At 55.6% G+C, this 20,945-nt stretch overlaps 2 protein-coding genes across 5 annotated transcripts in view; one reads left to right on the top strand and one right to left on the bottom strand.

The window, feature by feature from the left end:
• LOC103646444 (DExH-box ATP-dependent RNA helicase DExH7, chloroplastic) overlaps positions 1–20,945 on the bottom strand; it is a 60,914-nt gene that overhangs the window by 11,727 nt on the left and 28,242 nt on the right. For 2 of the 4 annotated variants that reach the window (XM_008671177.3, XM_008671176.2), the window contains exons 25-27: positions 19,285–19,383; positions 19,065–19,202; positions 18,820–18,890 (exon numbers count right to left, since the gene is read on the bottom strand). In XM_008671177.3, coding sequence (XP_008669399.1) covers positions 18,820–18,890; positions 19,065–19,202; positions 19,285–19,383 — 308 coding nt within the window. The remainder of the gene's footprint in view (positions 1–18,819; positions 18,891–19,064; positions 19,203–19,284; positions 19,384–20,945) is intronic. The other 2 variants (XM_008671178.4, XM_035965270.1) reach the window with 1 other exon arrangement.
• Positions 1,042–4,092, top strand: LOC103646443 (uncharacterized). The gene is made up of 3 exons (XM_035965271.1): positions 1,042–1,924; positions 2,018–3,454; positions 3,538–4,092. Exons 1-2 carry the CDS (start codon positions 1,372–1,374, stop codon positions 2,866–2,868), a joined length of 1,404 nt encoding a protein of 467 aa, XP_035821164.1. The 5' UTR covers positions 1,042–1,371; the 3' UTR covers positions 2,869–3,454; positions 3,538–4,092.

The raw sequence follows: 20,945 nt of genomic DNA, 5'->3' as shown, positions 1-20,945 counted from the left end.
AGTAAAAAAAATCACATATGACCTCTCAGGACCATACTTATGATTTATTTTCCCTCGAACACGCAGGAGAGCTGCGTATCATTTCATTAATAGAAGGAGAATGGAAATAAATACAAAAAGGGGCACCCACAAACAACACAAACACACACATAAACCAAAAGAGCTTCAATCCGGATATATGTGCAGGCTAAGGCCCTTGGCTTTTGCTAAATTCCAAAAACACAACTCATCTCCGGCCATGATCAAGGCAGTTGAGAGACTAGGAGATTTTCCATTGAATACGCAGTCATTGCGATGTTTCCAAATAGTCCAAGCTCCCAAAAATAATGAGAGTTCACCCCTTCTTCAAAGTATTAGGCACCAAGCTAATAGCATATCGCCACCAATCATCAAAAGAAGCCTCAGCCGGTTGTGGGGCAAGGATAGAAAGCCCCACACGCTGCAGCAAGAAGAACCAAAATTGCCTCACAAACACAAAACCCACTAGGATATGATTAATATTCTCTTCTTGGTCACACAAAACACGTGAGGCTGGAGGAGGGAGGTTTCTTTTGGCAAGACGATCAGCAGTCCAACATCTGTTGAGAACCACAAACCACATAAAAAAGGCACATTTAGGCGGAGCCCGGGTTTTCCAAATTTGATCCGCTACATCAAAATGGGTTGAGCCTTGGAAAAAGGCCTCATAACCGGACTTAGCCGAGTAGCACCCTGACGTGGAGAAACGCCAAAAGTGATTATCAGAAGTGTCGGGCTGCAGCACCTAGGGTTTTGAAAATCGGCGATTACGTCGCGCCTAGGCGCTAGGCCTTGGCCTTCCGCCTGGACTAGGGGGGTAGGCGGCCTCCTAGTCGATCGGAGCGCCTAGGCGGCGCCTCGCGTCGATTCCGCGGGTATTCCACGTCGCCCAGGTGCCCAGGCGGTCGCGGAGGCGGGCTAGGCGCGCGCCGCGCGCGCGAGCTGGAAAAGCGCGCGGGAAAGTGCGCGCGGGAGGGGATAAGGGAGCGGCACGGGAGGGAAAGGGCAGACGCGAAAGGGAATAGGGTTTACCGGTTTACGTGAGTGCGCCGGACGCCGGAGACCCCTCCCTGCTTGCTTCTCCGCCGGACGCCGGAGACACCATCCGCCAGAGAACCGGCTGCTTGCTTGCTTCTCCCCTGATTCTTCACCGACAGAGACCCCTCCCTGCGCAGACACCGGACGCCGAAGACCCCTCTCTGCTGCTTGCTTCTCTCCTCCCCTGGTTCTTCACCGACAGAGAAGTCCCCTGGTTCTTTGCCGACAGAGAACAGAGAAGGTCTGTATGTTCCTCCTCCCCTGCTTCTCTCCTCTCATCTCCTCTGTTATTCACATATGATGGCTTGAACTCAGATGACAGAGGGTCAATCTGAAGAAACTGCAAGTGCACCGGAGGGAGTTAGTGTCCTTAGAAAAAATTCAGATGATGTGGGATGGGAGTATGGGGTTCTTGTTGATATAAACAATAAGGACAAGGTAAAGTGCATACTGTGTGACAATCAAATGTGTGGAGGGGTTTATCGGTTGAAGCAACATATCGCCCAGGAAGGAAAGAATGCGAAGAAATGCCAAGGCATGAAGACCACCAAAGAGAAGTTGTTGGAGGCTCAAGAAAAGTGCAAGAAAGCACTAGATGGAGCAAAAAGGAAAAGGGAGGTGAAGACTGTTCGTGAGCTAGAACTTAGAGAGGAAGTTCATGTGTCTAGGGTGGGAGGATCAGAAGAAGTGACTTGTGTTGGAAGTTCAGAGCCTCACAAATTAGGCCCCATGGACAAATGGACAAAAGCTATTGATCCTACAGCAACCAAATCTGAATCTTTGACTCAACAGAGGCTGAACAAGGAACTTTGGAAAGAAAGATTACATGAGGTGCATAAATATATTGCAAGATGGGCCTTTAACCATGGTAATTTCCTTGCTGTTTTTTAATTTCAGATTTCATATTCATCATATTTCCTTGCTGTTTTTTAATTTGCTTGCTGTTTTGTAATATTGATAGCAATATCATTCAATGCATGTGACAACGATGAGTTCAAGCAAATGTGTGAAGCAATTGGACAATTTGGGCCTGGAATTGAACCTCCAACTATGTTTGACCTGCGAGGGAGATTGTTGGAAGAAGAATATGCAAGAACCAAGAGTTTGCTGCAAGAACGTGAAGCCGAGAAGATGAAGAATGGGTGCTCTATTATGACCGATGCTTGGTCAGATAAGAAGAGAAGCATAATGAATGTGTGCACTAATTGTGCTGATGGAACTAGTTTTATTTCCTCAAAAGAGATGTCAGATGTGTCACACACAAGTGAAGTGATCTTTGAACTAGTGGACAAAGCAATCGAAGACATTGGTCCAGATGATGTGGTGCAAGTTGTGACTGACAATGCTTCTAACAACATGGGAGCAAAGAAGCTACTGCATGTGAAGAGACCACATAACTTTTGGACCTCTTGTGCAACTCACACAATTAACTTGATGCTCCAAGGAATTGGCAACATGCCTCGGTTCAAGAAGGTGATTGACCAAGCAAAGGCATTCACCATATTTGTCTATGGGCACACAAGAACACTAGAGTGCATGAGATACTTCACTGAGGGGAAAGAGATAGTAAGGCCAGGAGTGACTAGGTTTGCTTCAAACTATCTAACTTTGGACAACATACAAGAGAAGAAGGACCAGCTAAGAAAGATGGTGGTTCATAGTAGGTGGGACTCACTGAAGGATGTGAAATCAAAGAAGGGAAAAAATGCCACAGCAACTATATTGAATCCAACCTTTTGGAAGGATGTGAAATTGACATTGGCAGTTTTTGCGCCATTGTCAAAGTTCTCCGTTTGGTTGATGGAGATGTGAAGCCATCCATGGGCTTTGTATATGGAGAAATATTGAAGGCAAAGAGACATGTCAAAGAGGCCCTTGGCAATGTTGAGAACCGTTTCAAGGATGTTGTTGTTGTTATTGACAAGAAGATGGCTGGAAGACTTGATTCTCCATTGCATTTGACAGCTTATTTGCTGAATCCACACTACAGTTATGCTGACCCATCAATCTTTGATGTTCCCAAAATAACAGAAGGTTTTATCAATTGTGTGGAGACTTTTTATTATCATGACGACGAAATGCAAGAACAAGCAGCCAACATCGAACTCCAGAAGTTTCGGAATAGAGAAGGTCCATTTAGCAAGAAGCTTGCAAGGACTTTCGAAAACTTTGATTATAATCCAGGTAACAGTTGTTTGTAAATAGAGAGGTTTTTTATTTCAGCATTGTAACAAGCAATCTGTTATACTACTAACTAATAGAGAGGTATTTTATTTCAGCATCATGGTGGCGGCTTTATGGAACTGAAACACCAGCTCTACAGAAGATGGCTACCAAGATCCTATCTTTAACAGCAAGTTCTTCTGGTTGTGAAAGAAATTGGAGTGGGTTTGATGGGGTAAGTACCTATCTGTTATCAAAATTACAGCAGCATTACAATAAAATTGCAGAACTAAAAGTGCTCTTATTTTTAATTTATAGGTGCACACTAAGAAGAGAAATAGGCTTACTACAGACCGCCTCAACAAGTTGGTCTACATTCAGTTCAACAACAGGCTAATTAATAAGAGAGCAAAGATCAAGTCCAAGAAAATTACTGATGTTCTCTTGTCTAGTGGTACAACTGAAGCTCAAGGTTTCCTCCAAGAGAATGGAGATGATTGTGCATTAGTCTCCTTTAGAGATGACGAAGACGAGGAAGAAGTCATGGAAGGTACAGGGATACCTTGGTCTGTGCTTGGAGATGCAGTGGGAGCAGAAGAACAACTAGAGCTGCGTAGAAGTGCAAGGGTGAGAGAGCTCAATGAAGAAGAGTTTGAGTCCGAAGAAGAAGAGTTTGATGAAGATGAGGACGAGGATGAGATGGATGAAACCTAAGTGTGAGCTAGCTTCATGTCATGTTTTAGCTTTTATTATGCATCCATGTATCTTTAAATTGTGAACTTAGAACTCCTGCTGTGCGCTTGTGTTTTGTGTTGTGGCTTGTGAGAACTGAATCATGCGCATGCACTTGTTATTTTATTTCGTGTTGCTGCATTTTATATGTGTTGCTGCCTGCTGTCCCTTCATGTTTGTGATTTCTAAAGGCTATCCTATGCTGCTGATCAGTACTTAATGGATGGGGAAGGGTCAGACCTCAGATAAGTACCTAACTTGTTTCCATTTTTTATCACTTGTATTGGAATGTGAACTGAAAGGGAATTAGGATTACACCTAGTTCCTATATAATTTTGGTGGTTGAATTGCCCAACACAAATAATTGGACTAACTAGTTTGCCCAAGTGTATAGATTATACAGGTGTAAAAGGTTCACACTCAGCCAATAAAAAGACCAAGTTTTGGATTCAACAAAGGAGCAAAGTGGGAACCGAAGGCACCTCTGGTCTGGCGCACCGGACTGTCCGGTGTGCCACCGGACAGTGTCCGGTGCACCACCGGACATGTCCGGTGCACCAGAGGACTCCAACTCAAACTCGCCATCTTCGGGAATTTCCAGGGGCGACTCCGCTATAATTCACCGGACTGTCCGGTGTACACCGGACAGTGTCCGGTGCGCCAAGGGAGGTCGGCCTCAGGAACTCGCCAGCTTCGGGAAATCGCCAACGGCTAGTCCGCTAAAATTCACCGGACTGTCCGGTGTGCACCGGACTGTCCGGTGCAACTCCGGAGCAACGGCTACCTCCGCGCCAACGGCTCTCTGCCGCGCATTTAATGCGCGCTCTGCGCGCGCAGATGTCAGGCGCGCCCATTCCGGCACACCGGACAGCGAACAGTACCTGTCCGGTGTGCACCGGACACCCTGGCGGGCCCACAAGACAGAAGCTCCAACGGCTAGAATCCAACGGCAGTGATGACGTGGCAGGGGGCACCGGACTGTCCGGTGTGCACCGGACTGTCCGGTGCGCCATCGAACAGACAGCCTCCCAACGGCCACATTTGGTGGTTGGGGCTATAAATACCCCAACCACCCCACCATTCATTACATCCAAGTTTTCCACTTCCCAACTACTACAAGAGCTCTAGCATTCAATTCTAGACACACCAAAGAGATCAAATCCTCTCCAAACTCCACACAACGCCATAGTGATTAGAGAGAGTGATTTGCTTGTGTTCTTTTGAGCTCTTGCGCTTGGATTGCTTTCTTCTTTCTTGATCCTTTCTTTGCAATCAAACTCACTTGTAATTTGAGGCAAGAGACACCAAACTTGTGGTGGTCCTTGTGGGAACTTTGTGTTCCAAGTGATTGAGAAGAGAAAGCTCACTCGATCCGTGGATCGTTTGAGAGAGGGAAGGGTTGAAAGAGACCCGGCCTTTGTGGCCTCCTCAACGGGGAGTAGGTTTGCAAGAACCGAACCTCGGTAAAACAAATCTCCGTGTCTCACTTGCTTATTCGCTTGGGATTTGTTTTGCACCCTCTCTCGCGGACTCGTTTCTTCATTACTAACGCTAACCCGGTTTGTAGTTGTGTTTATATTTGTAAATTTCAGTTTCGCCCTATTCACCCCCCCTCTAGGCGACTTTCATGAACCCATAACCCTAATCAGGGTTTGGTGAGATGTATTAATAGACTTGTGTAATTGGGCCTGGCCCAGTACACAAGGGGCAAGATGGTAATTACATGGGGACGACCCCAAACCCTAGACGTGTATTTTAGGTAATCTAACACCCCCCACCCGCAGTCGCAACTCTATCCTGTACAAATGTTGAGACTGGATCGAAAGTCTAAAAATACACTCGACGGTAACCCCTTGGTGAAGATGTCGGCGAACTGCAGCGTGGTGGGGACGCTGAGAACCCGAACGTCACCGGCAGCGACACGTTCGCGGACGAAGTGCAGGTCGATCTCCATGTGTTTCGTGCGCTGATGCTGCACGGGGTTGGTGGAGAGGTAGATCGCGCAGACGTTGTCGCAGTAGACAAGGGTGGCGCGCTGGAGGGGACTGTGGAGCTCGTGGAGGAGCTGGCGCAGCCAGGAGGCCTCTACCACGCCGTTGGCCACGGCACGGTACTCGGCCTCAGCGCTGGAGCGAGAGACGACGGGCTGTCGCTTCGCGGCCCAAGAGACGAGGTTGGCGCCCAAGAACACGGCGTAGCCGGAGGTGGACCGGCGCGTGTCGGGACAGCCAGCCCAGTCAGCATCGGTGTAGACCACAAGCTACGACGTCGGGGATGGTCGGAGTAGGAGGCCGTAGTCGAGGGAGCCGCGGAGGCAGCGCAGAATCCGCTTGAGCGCGGTGAGATGGGGCTCCCGCGGAGTGTGCATGTGCAGGTACACCTGCTGGACAGCGTAAGCGATGTCGGGCCTGGAGAAGGTGAGGTACTGGAGCGCGCCGGTCAGGCTCCGGTAGGACGTCGCGTCGGCGACCGGAGGCCCGTCGTCCTCAGAGAGCTTCGCCTGAGTGTCGACAGGTGTGGAGTAAGGCTTGCAGTCAGACATGTCAGCCCGCTCCAGGATGTCGATGGCGTACTGACGCTGGTGGAGGAAGAGACCCTGAGGCCGGCGCTCGGCGGTGATGCCGAGGAAGTGGTGTAGGGGCCCCAGGTCCTTCATGGCGAATTCCCGCTGAAGGACGACGATCGTGCGGTGAAGAAGGTCGGCGGTGGATGCCGTGAGCACAATGTCGTCGATGTAGAGCAGGAGGTAGACGGTGTCGTCGCCGCGCCGGTAGATGATCAGGGACGTGTCCGACATGGCCTCGACGAAGCCGATGGAGGCCAGGTAGGAGGCGAAGCGACTATACCATGCCCATGGCGCCTGCTTGAGGCCGTACAGGAATCGGTTCAGCCGGCAGACCAGATCCGGACGGTCAGCATCGACGAAGCCGGTGGGCTGACTGCAGTAGACAGTCTCCGTCAGAGTGCCATGGAGGAAGGCATTCTTGACGTCGAGCTGGTGGATCGCCCAGTCGCGGGAGAGGGCGAGGGAGAGGACGGTGCGAACAGTGGCAAACTTGACGACGGGGCTGAAGTTCTCGTCGTAGTCCACTCTAGGGCGCTGGGTGAAGCCCCGAAGGACCCAACGGGCCTTGTAGCGGTCGAGGGAGCCGTCCGAGGTCAGCTTGTGGCGAAATAGCCACTTGCCGGTGACCACGTTGGTGCCTGGTGGACGCGGCACCAGGTCCCAGGTGTGGTTGGCCAAGAGGGTCGCGTACTCCTCCATAGCACGACGCCAATGTGGGTCGGCGAGGGCAGTGCGAACGGAGGAGGGCACCGGGGAAGCGTCGGGTGGAGTGCTGGACGTAGCAGCTGCAAGGATCAGCCGGTCGACGGGGCGAAGAACGCCAGCGGCGCGCCGAGTCACCATCGGGTGGACGTGCCCGGGGTCTCGGTGGATGGCAACCGGGTGATATACGGACGACTCGGAGCGAACCGCCGGAACGTCGAGAGCGGCGGGTGTGGCCGGCTCGCGGCGGTGATAGACGACGGCGGGGTCGGCGAAGCGGGCCGCACTCGTCGACGGTCCCGAGTCGGGGGGCGCCGAGGTAGTGGCGTGGCCGCGGCGGTGGTAGACGAGTGCGGGGTTGGCGAAGCGAGCCGGGGTCGACGGGGCCGCGCGTGGCGCAGGCGGGGTCGACGGGGCCGCGCGTGGCGCAGGCGTGGTTGACGGTGTCGCGCGTGGCGCAGGCAGGATCGACGGGGACGCGCGTGGCGCAGGCATGGTCGACGTGGCCGCGCGTGGCGCGGAAGAGATCGTGAGTGGTGGCGTCGTGGCCGCACGAGGAGCAGGTAACGACGCAAGACGGGGCGCCGAGGGTGGGGGAGGAATCGGGTCGGACTCGAGGAGGGAGTCAAGATCGGTGGTTGGGGTGGAGCCAGCAAGGGGAATCACATCTTCGTCGAAGACGACGTGACGGGAGATGATGATGCGGTGGGAGGTGAGGTCCAGACACTAGTACCCCTTGTGGTCAGGAGAGTAGCCAAGGAATAGGCAGCGGATGGAGCGAGGAGAAAGCTTATGAGGAGCGGTGGCGGAAGTGTTAGGGTAGCAGGCACAGCCGAACACGCGAAGGTGGTCATAGGAAGGGGTTGCGCCGTATAGGGCGAAGTGAGGTGTAGGGTGGCGCACCGCCTTCGAGGGAAGACGGTTGAGGAGGTGGGTGGTTGTGTGCAGGGCCTCTGCCCAGTAGCTGGTAGGGAGAGACGCCTGGAAGAGAAGGCAGCGGAGCATATTGGTGGTGGTGCGGACCATGCGTTCGGCTCGGCTGTTCTGTGCAGAGGTGTAGGGGCACGAGAGACGCAACTGGACGCCATGAGTGAGGAAGAAAGAACGGGAGGCGTTGTTGTCGAACTCGCGGCCATTGTCACACTGCAGAGCACGGACCGGGTGACGAAACTGAGTGGATACCCAGGCGAAGAAGTGTGTGAGGGTGGGGAATGTGTCAGACTTCAACCGAAGCAGTAAAGTCCAGAGAAAGTAGGAAAAATCATCCAAAATCACCAAATAGTATTTATAACCAGAAAGACTGAGTACAGGGGAGGTCCAAAGATCACAGTGAACCAGGTCAAAAGCCTGCTCAGCCCGAGAAGAAGTGGTAAATGGGAGACGGGTATGTCGACCTAACTGACAAGCATGACAGAGACCCTCAAAATGTCCCCTACTACATGAAGGATCTAGACTACTGGTAATCTTGGTCATGACGTCGGGTCCAGGATGGCCGAGACGACGATGCCAGGTGGTGGAGGAGGTGGTGGAGACCAGGACAGGAGGTGGAGACACGCCGGCGGTGGAGGGCTAGAGCGTGTAGAGCGGTCCCGAGCTGTCACAGCGGGCGAGAGGGGTCCTGGTGGCCAGATCCTTCACAGAAAAACCAATGGGGTCAAACTCAATGGAACAGGAGTTGTCAGTGGTGAATCAACGGACAGAAAGAAGATTGTGAGTGATGTGGGGAGCTACGAGAACATCGTTGAGGTAAAACGGCCCAGGGAGAACCGAGGCACCTACTGAGGTGACTGGCAGAGTGGAACCGTTTCCAACGACGATCGAGGATGGGTGAGAGGAAAGGGGGGGATGAGAGCGAGAGAGCGTGCCTGCAGTGGGAGTGGTGTGGTATGATGCACCAGAGTCGATCACCCAGTCGGAGGAGGGAGGGGTCATCGCCATGGTGCTGAAGGCAGCAGCGAGGGAGGCATTGTCCCACCCTCCAGCCGGTGGGGACCAAGTCGTCGAGGTGGGGGTCCCCGGGGGCATGAGCGCGGGCGGAGCCTGAGGCACGATGGGCACACCATAGGGAGGCGTCGAGGGCATGCCGTAGTGAGGTGCAATCAGGAGGGCCGGCGTCGGGGGACAGGAGGCACTCGGAGCCTGGCCCGGCCACATGGCGATGGTCCCGGTCCAGGGGTTGTAGAAGGACGGCCACGCGTGGCTGCCACCCCGGCCGGAGGGACCACCACGAGAGGGGCCGCCACCCCCGCGGCCGCCCTTGCGGGAGCGACGACCACCGTCGGTCGTGGAAGCCGGACGAGTAGCCGCCGGGACGGCGGGAGGGCGGGTAGGAGCCCCGGTCGACGGAGGACGGGTGGCCTGGCTCCCCGAAGGCGGCTGACCGCTGGTAGGAGCGCTGTAGAGAGCCGAGGCAGGAGTAGGCGCCTCATTCGCCATGGTGAGCTCCTCGAGGAGAAGCTCGTTCCGCACGGCGTGGAAGGTGGGGAAGGGCACGCTCCTCTTGATGACAGCCTTCAGGTGGCCGTAGCGGGGGCTGAGGCCACGCAGGAGGTTCAGCACCAAGGTACGATCGGCGACTGGCTCGCCGAGATCGCGGAGAGAGTCTGCAAGTCCCTTCATCTGGCGGCAGTACTCTCCCACGGAGAGGTCCCCCTGAGAGAATAGGTGGAACTGGGCGTCGAGGTGGAGTGCCCGCGCATCCCGATTCCCGAGGAACTGGTCCTCGAGAGCGAGCCACGCCTGGCGCGTAGTGTCCGCCTGGTCGCGGATGATGTCCTGTAGCTCGACGGTGATGGTGTCGTGGAGCCACGAGAGGACAACGTTGTCCATGAGGCACCAGGAGCGAGGCGGCGGAGCGTCGTGGTCGACGAGGACGTGATCGTCGAGGACGAACCGCCGCAGCGTTAGGACCTGTCCTCGCCAACGAGGATAGTGGGAAGACGCCGGATCCAACACCACGGACATGAGGGCCCGGATGTTGTGCAGGCCAGCGGCTTGAGCATGGAGAGCAGCGATGAGGTCGGCGTCGAGGTCAGAGGCGAGGGGGTCCTCCTGGGGTTCCGCAGGGACGGCCGGCGACCGACCGAGGAGGCGCTGCGTGGTGGCCATCTGGGTGGTGAGAGCGGCGCCCAGGGTACCTCTCTCTCCAGGGCGAGGGAGGCAGCGCGCTCAGCGCTCCCGCGAGGCCGTCACTGCGGCCTGGATCGTAGCGAGGGTGTCGACGAGTGGGGAGTCGGTGGTGGGGAGTGAAGAGGGCGCGACGGCGTGGCTCCAGGTGGGTGAAGCGAGGGCGGGAAAGCCCGGCGGGGAGCCACGGCGCAGGGTCAGCGGGGAAACTGTGGGGAGCGGCCCGAGGCCAGCGATGTAGGGGGCCCCTCCATGGACGAGCTCGCTGCTGATCGCAGCAGGGGCGATGGGGCCGGTGGTGGCAGCGGTGGTGTTGTCCATGGCGGCAGGCGGGGAGAAGAGCGGTTGGCGGGGTCGCTTGGATGCTGGTGCGGACGGACCGTCGGGGTCGCGGGGCAGCGGCACGAACGGCCTGAGCGACGACGGGAGCGGCGGCTTCGGGTGCGGCTGCTCCGGGAGCGGCGGCGCGTGGCGAGCGGCGTCGGGCGCGCGCGTCGGGAGAGGCGGCCCTGGCGGCGGTCGAGCGGTGGCTCCGGGAGCGGCGGCTCGGGCTGAGCAGGGTCGGGGGCGCGGTGGCTCTGGCGGTGGCCGGCCTGGTGCAGGCGTGCGCGCCGTCAGGGTCGCGGGCTGGCGCGACGCGGCGGCTCCTGGGCGCGGATGCGGCTGCCCTGGCGGCGCTCGGCGGTGGGGAAGTAGACCGCGCCCACCCTGGCGGCGTTCGGCGGTGGGGAAGGAGACCGCGCCCACCCTGGCGGCGCTCGGCGGTGGGGAAGGAGAGGGGAAAACCTAATTTGATACCATATTGGAATGTGAACCCATAACCCTAATCAGGGTTGGGTGAGATGTATTAATAGACTTGTGTAATTGGGCCTGGCCCATTACACAAGGGGCAAGATGGTAATTACATGGGGAAGACCCTTAGCAGTGCTTGAGGATTCAGTGATCAGCAGATCTGCAAGGACAAAAGGTATGTCTACTGGTCCTTCCCTATTTTTTATCTATAAATGTATATATTATATAAGTTGGCAAAATGCCTAGAAAAACGCCTAGCATCGCCTAGGCAAGCCTAGGCTGGACTAGTCTCTAGGCTAAGGGTCATCGCCTAGATTCCGCCTAGCGCCTAGCAAAACTTTGGCAGCACCACCTCCTGAACAGCCTCCCAAATCTTCAGAAAATCACGAATAAGCAGCCAGGAGACATGTCCTCTAATATCATGCACCCATTTATTGTTGAGTAAAGCATCTGCGACTGTTCTGCTATTAGCAATTCTAGTTGGAACCCGATTATAGACATGGGGGGCAAGGTCCTGCATGCGCCACTGCCCCAACAACCATCTATCAGTCCAAAACATGGTCTCCTTTCCATTTCCCAACTCAGTATCGGTAGCCATGGCCAAAGAGAAGAGTTTCAGCATACTAGGACAGAGTTGCAAAGCAAAAGCCGACCAAGGCTTGGTAAGACCGTAGGATCAGTCTTCCTCAACCAAAGCCACCTGACCCGAAGAGCCCAATGGAGATTTTGTATATTCGAAATTCCCATGCCACCTAGCTCTTTTGGTCTAGTAACTTTAGGCCAAGCAACAAGGCAGTGACCACCTTTGGCATCCCTTCGCCCTCTCCACAAATATCCCCGTCTAATCTTATCAATAGCTTTAAGAGCCCACTGAGGAACGTCAAATGCCATAGCATGGTAGACAATAGTGGAAGTAAGCACAGATTGTACATGAACAACTCTTCCGGCTCTCGTCATAAGATCAGCCTTCCACCCCGGCAAAAGATCAGCAAGCTTTTCAATTAAGGGCTGCAGTTGAGCCCTAGAGAGCTTTTTCGACACAAGGGACAACCCAAGATATTTTATCGGGAAGTTTTCAAGCCGGCAAGGAAGGAGCTCCTGCACAATACCAACATCCTCCTGCTCACATCGAATGGGTGTAGGAATGTGCAAAACCCTTAACCCTAACCGGGGTTGGGCAATCTATTAAATAGACCGGAGTAACTGGGCCAGGCCCATTACAGAGGGGCGAGACAGTAATTACACGGGGAGTACCCCAAACCCTAATCGGGTATTTTAACACCCCCCGCAGTCACAACTCTATCCTGTACAGATGTTGAGACTGGATCGGAAGTCTAAAAACACACTCGACGGTAACCCCTTGGTGAAGATGTCAGCGAACTGCAGCATGGTGGGGACGCTGAGAACCCGAACGTCAGCGGCAGCGACACGCTCGCGGACGAAGTGCAGGTCGATCTCCACGTGCTTCGTGCGCTGATGCTGCACGGGATTGGTGGAGAGGTAGACCGCGCTGACGTTGTCGCAGTAGACGAGGGTGGCACGCTGAAGGGGACTGTGGAGCTCGTGGAGGAGCTATCGCAGCCAGGAGGCCTCTGCCACGCTGTTGGCCACGGCGCGGTACTCGGCCTCAGCGCTGGAGCGAGAGACGATGGGCTGCCGTTTGGCGGCCCAAGAGACGAGGTTGGCGCCCAGGAACACAGCGTAACCGGAGGTGGACCGGCGCGTGTCGGGACAGCCAGCCCAGTCAGCGTCGGTGTAGACCACGAGCTCCGACGTCGAGGATGGTCGAAGTAGGAGGCCGTAGTCGAGGGAGCCGCGGAGGTAGCGCAGTATCCGCTTGAGAGCGGTGAGGTGGGGCTCCCGCGGAGTGTGCATGTGTAGGCACACCTGCTGGACGGGGTAGGCGATGTCGGGCCTGGAGAAGGTGAGGTACTGGAGCGCGCCGGTCAGGCTCCGGTAGGACGTCGCGTCGGCGACCGGAGGTCCGTCGTCCTCAGAGAGCTTTGCCTGAGTGTCGACAGACGTGGAGCAGGGCTTGCAGTCAGACATGCCAGCCCACTCCAGGATGTCGATGGCGTACTGGCGCTGGTGGAGGAAGAGACCCTGAGGCCGGCGCTCGGCGGTGATGCCGAGGAAGTGGTGTAGGGGCCCCAGGTCCTTCATCGCGAACTCCCGCTGAAGGGCGACGATCGTGCGTTGTAGAAGGTCGGCGGTGGATGCCGTGAGCACAATGTCGTCGACATAAAGCAGGAGGTAGACGGTGTCGTCGCCACGTCGGTAGATGAACAGGGACGTGTCCGACTTGGCCTCGACGAAGCCGATGGAGGCCAAGTAGGAGGCGAAGCGACTGTACCATGCCCGCGGCGCCTGCTTGAGGCCGTATAGGGATCGGTTCAGCCGGCAGACCAGATCCGGATGAGTGGCATCGACGAAGCCGGTGGGCTGGCTGCAGTAAACAGTCTCCGTCAGAGTGTCATGGAGGAAGGCATTCTTGACGTCGAGCTGATGGATCGCCCAGTCGCGGGAGAGGGCGAGGGAGAGGACGGTGCGGACAGTGGCGAATTTGACGACGGGGCTGAAGGTCTCGTCGTAGTCTACTCCGGGGCGCTGGGTGAAGCCCCGAAGGACCCAACGGGCCTTGTAGCGGTCGAGGGAGCCGTCCGAGGTCAGCTTGTGGAAAAATAGCCACTTGCCGGTGACCACGTTGGTGCCTGGTGGACACGACACCAGGTCCCAGGTGTGGTTTGCCAAGAGGGCCGCGTACTCCTCCTCCATAGCACGACGCCAATGTGGGTCGGCGAGGGCAGTGCGAACGGAGGAGGGCACCGGGGAAGCATCCGGTGGAGTGCAGGTCGTATCAGCTGCCAGGATCAGCCGGTCGACAGGGCGAAGAACGCCAGCGGCGCGCCGAGTCACCATCGGGTGGACGTGCCCGGGGTCGCGGTGGATGGCGACCGGGTGGTACACTGGCGGCTCGGAGCGGGCCGCCGGAACATCGGCAGCGGTGGGTATGGCCGGCTCGCGGCGGTGATAGACGACGGCGGGGTCGGCAAAGCGGGGTCGCGCTCGTCGACGGGCCCGAGTCGGCAGGCGCCGAGGTAGCGGCGTGGCCGCGACGGTGGTAGACGAGCGCGGGGTCGGCGAAGCGAGCCGGAGTCGACGGGGCTGCGCGTAGGGCTAGACAAAAAACTCGTGACTCGGTAACTCGCTCGACTCAACTCATTAGTGACTCGACTCGACTCGGTTCGTTTAAAATGAGTCACGAGCTGAGCTAACAAACTAACTCGGTTCTTAACGAGTCAAACTCGAGCTGGCTCGTGAGTTACTCGCGAGCCAAACGAGTTGTGCAAATCTGCAATGGCCCAGCCCACACAGGAGTACAGGACACGCCGTTCTTCAGCCCAGCCATGCGGGCGGCCCACACAACCAGCCACAGCCCACACGAGCGCGGCGCCTACGTCCAAAGTCCAACCAGCCGCACCCGCATGCCGCCCGCACCACATGCCGCTTCTTCTGGCTTCTCCCTGCGAGCTGCCCTCTCGGTCTCTCCCTCTCTCTCCCAAAATCTAAACCCTAGATTCCTAGAGCCGCCGGCCGCCGCTGTCCGTGGAGCAGCCGAGCAGAGCAGGCTGCAGCGCCGCCGCACCGGTGTGCGGCGTCAGGCGTGTGCCCTCCGCCCGTCTGCCCTCCGCGCGGCGCCCATTCTGTTCTTCGCCGTCTACCCGTCTTCCTCGGCGGCTCACCTCCATGGAAGCCCAAGAACCGGATGGGCACGAGCACGAAGGTCATTCGCGTCCGCCAATACCACGAAGGGCATGTATTTCAATATACAATTATTTTTTGTTTGTTTAAGTGAATGAGATGGCTGTTATGTTGGCTTATGGTAACTTTGATAACGAGCTGGCTCACGAGTTAATCGAGTCAGACCGAGTTACCAAACGAGCCGAGCCGAGCAGCTTCTCCAGCTCGTTATCATAACGAGTCGAGTCGAGCTAACTCGTTATCATAACGAGCCAACTCGAGTCGAACCGAGCCGAGTCGAGCCAGCTCGATATCCAGCCCTAGCTGCGTGTGGTGCAGGCGGGGGCGACGGGGCCGCGCGTGGCGCAGGCGTGGTCGACGGGGCCGCGCGTGGCGCAGGCGTGGTCGACGGGGCCGCGCGTGGTGCCGGCAGGGTCGTCGGGGCCACGCGTGACGCATGCATGATCGACGGGGCCACGTGTGGCGCAGGAATGGGCGCGAGCGGTGGCGTCGTGGCCGCACGAGGTACAGGTAACGGTGCAAGGCGGGGCGCCGGGGGTGGGGGGGAACCGGATCGGACTCGAGGAGTGAGTCGAGATCAGTGGGTGGGGTGGAGCCTGCAAGGGGAAACACATCTTCGTCGAAGACGACGTGACGAGAAATGATGATGCAGTGGGAGGTGAGGTCCAGACACCGATACCCCTTGTGGTCAGGGGAGTAGCCGAGGAAGAGACAGCGAGTGGAGCGAGGAGAAAGCTTGTTAGGGGCGGTAGCGGAAGTGTTAGGGTAGCAGGCACAGCCGAACACGCGCAGGTGGTCGTAGGAAGGGGTTGTGCCGTACAGGGCGAAGTGAGGTGTAGGGTGCCTCACCGCCTTCGAGGGAAGACGGTTGAGGAGATGTGTGGCGGTATGAAGGGCCTCTGCCCAGTAGGTGGCAGGGAGAGACGCCTGAAAGAGAAGGCAGCGGATCATGTTGGTGGTGGTGCGAATCATGCGCTCGGTCCGGCCGTTCTGAGCAGAGGTGTAGGGACACGAGAGACGCAACTGGACGCCGTGAGTGAGGAAGAAGGAACGGGCGTTGTTGTCGAACTCGCGGCCATTGTCGCACTGCAGGGCACGGACCGGGCGCCGGAACTGGGTGGATACCCAGGCGAAGAAGTGAGTGAGGGTGGTAAACGTGTCGGACTTCAGTCGAAGGGGGAAAGTCCAAAGGAAATGGGAGTAGTCGTCCAGAATGACCAGGTAGTATTTGTAGCCGGAGAGGCTAAGGACAGGAGACGTCCAGAGATCACAGTGGACAAGATCAAAGGCCTGAACAGCCCTGGACGTGGAAGTGGAAAAAGGAAGACGGGAGTGACGGCCGAGCTGACAAGCATGGCAGAGGCGCTCAGAAGAGCCCCGAGCCCCGAGTATAGGATATGTCAGAGTGGCCGGAAAGCTGGGACATGACGTCAGGTCCAGGGTGCCCGAGACGACGGTGCCAAATGGCGGAGGAGGTGGTGGTAGTAGCAAGAGCAGGAGATGAGGCTACTCTGGTGTGGGGAGTGGAGGGCAAGTGAAGAGAATAGAGGGGGCCGGAGCTGTCACAACGAGCGAGCACAGCATGTGAGGGAAGGTGGCGTATGGTGAGACCCCAGGGGTCGAACTCCATAGAGCACTGGTTGTCACGAGTGAAGCGACGGACCGAGAGGAGGGGATGAGTCAGTCCGGGAGCAACAAGGACATCGTTAAGGCAGAATGGTCCTGGAAGAGCCGATGTACCTACTGAGGTGACCGGGAGGGTGGAACAGTTGCCGACGACGATGGAGAAGGATGTGAGGGGTGGGGTGGATGGGAGTGGAGTAACGAACTAGTTGTGGGGGTAGTGTGGAAGGAGGCCCCGGAGTCAACCACCCAATCGGTGGTGGTTAGGGGAGGTGGTGGTGGCGAAGGTACGGTGTGAGCGGAGAGGGCCAAAGAAGGTGCCCCGATAGAGGCACTAGGAAGGGAGGGAGATCACACGGGCTCAACCGCTAAGGAGGCGATCGCAGCACATGGGAAGACAAGCGGTCCAGGCACGTGACGGCCCGCCTGAGGGTGGAGCTCGACGCAGTCCTGAAGAATAGGGTTCCAGGCGGGATCGAAGGACACGAACATGCCCTGGATGAGCTGGCCGGGTGGAGGAGTGCACGCACAGTCACGAGAGCAGCGGGTGAGGTAAAGCTCATGTATGGTGGGGGTGACGTCATGAAACCGGTGAGGGTAGAGGCACCACTGGTGAGAAGCGCAACAGCGCGAGTAGCGAGGAGGGATGGTGAGGGGACGACCACTGGGGGGCGTCAAGAAGGGGAACGGGTCGGGCGGCGAGGACGGGAGCTGGAGCCGACGGCGCTCGACGGCAGGGAGGAGGGGGGCACGGTGGGGAGTGCACACGGCAGCAGCGAGCTAGAGCCGACGGCGCTCGACGGTAGGGAGCAGGGGGGCACGGTGGGGAGTGCACGCGGCAGCAGCGCCGGGCGCGGCTGCTTGGAGTAGCGGGCGGGTTTCGTCGGGGTGGCTCAGGGTCGGGGTCGCGGCTCCACGGGCGCGGCGCGTCGCGGCTGCTTGGCGTCGAGTCGGGGCGTGCGGCCGTTCAAGGCGCTGCTCCTGGCGCGGGTCGGGCGTCGGGTCACAGAGCAGGGCGCGGCCGGTGTCGCGGCCTGGTGCGCAGGAGCCGGTCGGGCTGGGGCAGCTCGGGTGCAGGGGCGCCTGGGCGCGGCGCGCTTGGCGGCGCACGACCGGCGTCGAGGCTTGGCCGGGGCTCGGCTGGCTGGCTTGCGTGAGCGCGGGGAGGAGCAGACGCTCGGATCCGGCCGCGGGGAGGCCGGGGCACGGCGTGCGGACGGCTCGCGCCTGGGGTTGCTCGGCGGGCGACCGGCGGCTGGGAAGGGGAGAGAAGCCGGCGGCGGCGGCTGGGTGGGGAAAGGGCAGCGGTGGTGGCCAGGGGCTGGCGGCCGGCTAGAGGAGGGAGGAAGTTAGAGTGGCTCCGATACCATGTAGGAATGTACAAAACCCTTAACCCTAATCGGGGTTGGGCAATCTATTAAATAGACCGGAGTAACTGGGCCAGGCCCATTACAGAGGGGCGAGACAGTAATTACACGGGGAGAACCCCAAACCCTAATCGAGTATTCTAACAATGGGCACCACACTGCACTTCTGAATATTGGTCCTAAGACCCAAGGCCTCCCCAAACAGCTCCAAGATCCGCAAGACAATACCAATCTCAGAGGAAGTCGGTCGCAAGAAAACGACTTATGATTTATGATCCTATGCTTATCAACACATGGTCCACATACCAGCTAAACTGCAAGTTATGTACCATAACGCTAAAGGGCCTCTAGCTGAGTTGGTTAGGTGGTCTGAGTAGCAATCTTAAGTCCTAAATTCGACTCCCCGTGGGTGTAAATTTCAAGTTGGGGTTAAAAAGATCTCGTCTGTCCCACGCCAAAGCACAGGTCTAAGGCCCAGTCCCGATCATGGTGGTTCTCACATGGGCTAGGTACCACTATTTATGGGTGGGGCAGAGATTTGTTGGTTTACTTGACCTATGTGAGGTCTTCTTACTACAATGTTCGGAGGCTGTCTTACCTCCCGCACATCAAGTTTTATATTATGTACCATAACCATGTAAGGCATGCGTTAGTGCAAAAATATAATGACATTAAAAAACAGTCAGATGGATTTCAATAAAAAAGATGTAGTTAAATAATCTTCAAAAACAAAAACAAAAAGTACAGGATCCAATATCTAATGACAACAGATATTTTTTTTCTCGAAAACGCAGGAGAGTTGTGTCTACTGTCTCATTATATTAAGAAGGGATTATATCTAATGACAACAGATATTTTAAATAAGTTCCTGGGCACATCTTATATCTTCTAAGGACTATAAATACTGATTTAACTCATGAAGAAATGAACCTGATCATGTGCATCACAGTACTATTCAAGTAGAATGAATGGCAAAACTGACGAGCAGATTTATCACCATTCTGAAATTAAAAAAACCAGCTTATTAGAAACCTGCCAGCAGCAGTTTCATAATATAATCTACCTACTACACAAATCATGTACAAGGAAAAATCAGTATAAAGCAATATAATGCTAGATACACACCAAAAGTTACCAAATAATAGAAAAGGTGCACTAAAAAGGTAGTTTATGACCTGTAGCAGTATGCGGGACCATTTGTCGTATGCAATTACCATTAGCAGGTGATCGGATTGTTTATTATCTGTTACAGAACTAGATCCATCAAGGTTCTCATTCAATAATGTGGCTTTTGCTTTCTCCACATTTTGCTTCTGTAGTATAAATAAAAAGTTCATGAAATGTCAAGGCACATCTAGGTTGCATAAATTGTTCATCATTGAAGTCACATGATACCTCATCTTTTGGAGAGAGAAATGGAGATTTATAACTCAGGAAAGCAGCAACGGACAGAATTGGTGATAAACAACCAAAGATAGCACCATAAAGCATCATCTGCAGCCGCATATGAAAAATGAATCGGAATATCAGTGTGCAAAAAAGAAAAGTTCCATAAAGAAATATAAATTCACAACAAAATGCATGAAGCAGAAATAGTTAACTACATTTACATTTTAAGAACCCTGAAGTTGCTGGAGATTACATAAGTGCATAAGAGACCACGGGCCAAGGGCGGATTTGGGAACCGGGCCACCTGGGCCGTGGCCCGGGTATCCACTTATACTTAGGTTTTTTCAGCCCAACCATTTATTCTTCCTCTCCACTTGAAGCCTGGGCGTATGGCGGCTGCAACCCTGATCGACCTAGCCTCAACCTTGCCCTGGCGGCGACTCGAGGTCGACGGCCAGTCACTGGTGCTCCCTATGACAAGCTCGATGGCCGCTGCGCGCCCTCCATGGATCTAGCAACCAGCGAACCGGGCAGTCGGCGACCTCCTCACCTCCCTGCGCCCTGCTTCCTGCCTCCCTCCACGGTTCGTCGCGGGCCTGTGTTTTCCGCCCCTCGCCGGCGGCTCGGCTCCTCCACGGCGGTCGGCGGCGTCACCAACTCCGGCTTCCACAGGTCAGCCACGGTGACACTGGAACAGGATGTGCGCTGAAGTTTCCACACAGATGTCAGGCACCACATTCTTGATGATGAGATTCGCACGACATTGTAGGCGCCCGCGGAGGGCCAGCCAACCAAAGAATTGCACCCATGGCGGCGCCCTGCTTCTCCAAATGAAACAAACCAGCTCCTTCATCCACGGTCGTCCCCCCACCGCGCAGCACTTGATAGAACATGCTCGACTGAAGTTTGTTGTCTCTAGCTGCAGCGAAACATCCCAGGATGATCTAGTTATTGTCCCACTGCATATTATTCTCGATTGGATGATCTTGTGTCGTAGGCCATTTAATCAAGTTTGCAGGAGCAACATTCTCTTCAGCTGGTAGAAAGTTCAAATCAGAAAAAGTTGAAAGGTAACTCGTGGTCCTCATCGGTAGGAAGCGCAACAAGCAAGTTTTGAAGAAGGAACTCAAAGCAGGCTCACACGTGCTGATGTTTGTGAAGCTATTAGAGGTGAGGAAGGACCAAATCATCTTTAATTAGGTAATTTTAACATTTTATCAAGTTTTGTCATATTTTAAGGTGCTGAATTGAGATAAATATTATTTTAGTTTATGTTTGTCATACGCACGATATCTTAAAGAGCTTTTTAAAAGTGGACCTGGGCGTCAATTTTATAGAGCTCCGCCACTGCCACAGGCCACCATATATGGACATATGGTGGGATGGGAGGAAGGCATGGTAAATTTCTTGCATGCATGCATGCTGTGTTGTGTGTGTATGTGAAAAAGGGTGCTGCCTACAGAATTCTAAGTGAAATAGAACTGTCGAAAACCCTGATCTCGATATGTGACTTCAGCATTTCTTGACCAAGGCTAAATTCAAGCAAGAATCCACTGGTAAATAAGCAGGCTACGAGCCTAAAACGAAGTCCAGTCTTTTTTTTTTGAGAACGCGCAGGAGAACTGCGCATCTTATATATTAGAGAGGAAAAGAAACATTACAAAAGA

Source organism: Zea mays, chromosome 2, assembly GCF_902167145.1.
Source record: "Zea mays cultivar B73 chromosome 2, Zm-B73-REFERENCE-NAM-5.0, whole genome shotgun sequence".
Taxonomy (NCBI): Eukaryota; Viridiplantae; Streptophyta; class Magnoliopsida; order Poales; family Poaceae; genus Zea; species Zea mays.
The sequence above is the reverse complement of the archived record's forward strand: the minus strand, read 5'-3'. Positions and strand labels throughout refer to the sequence as shown.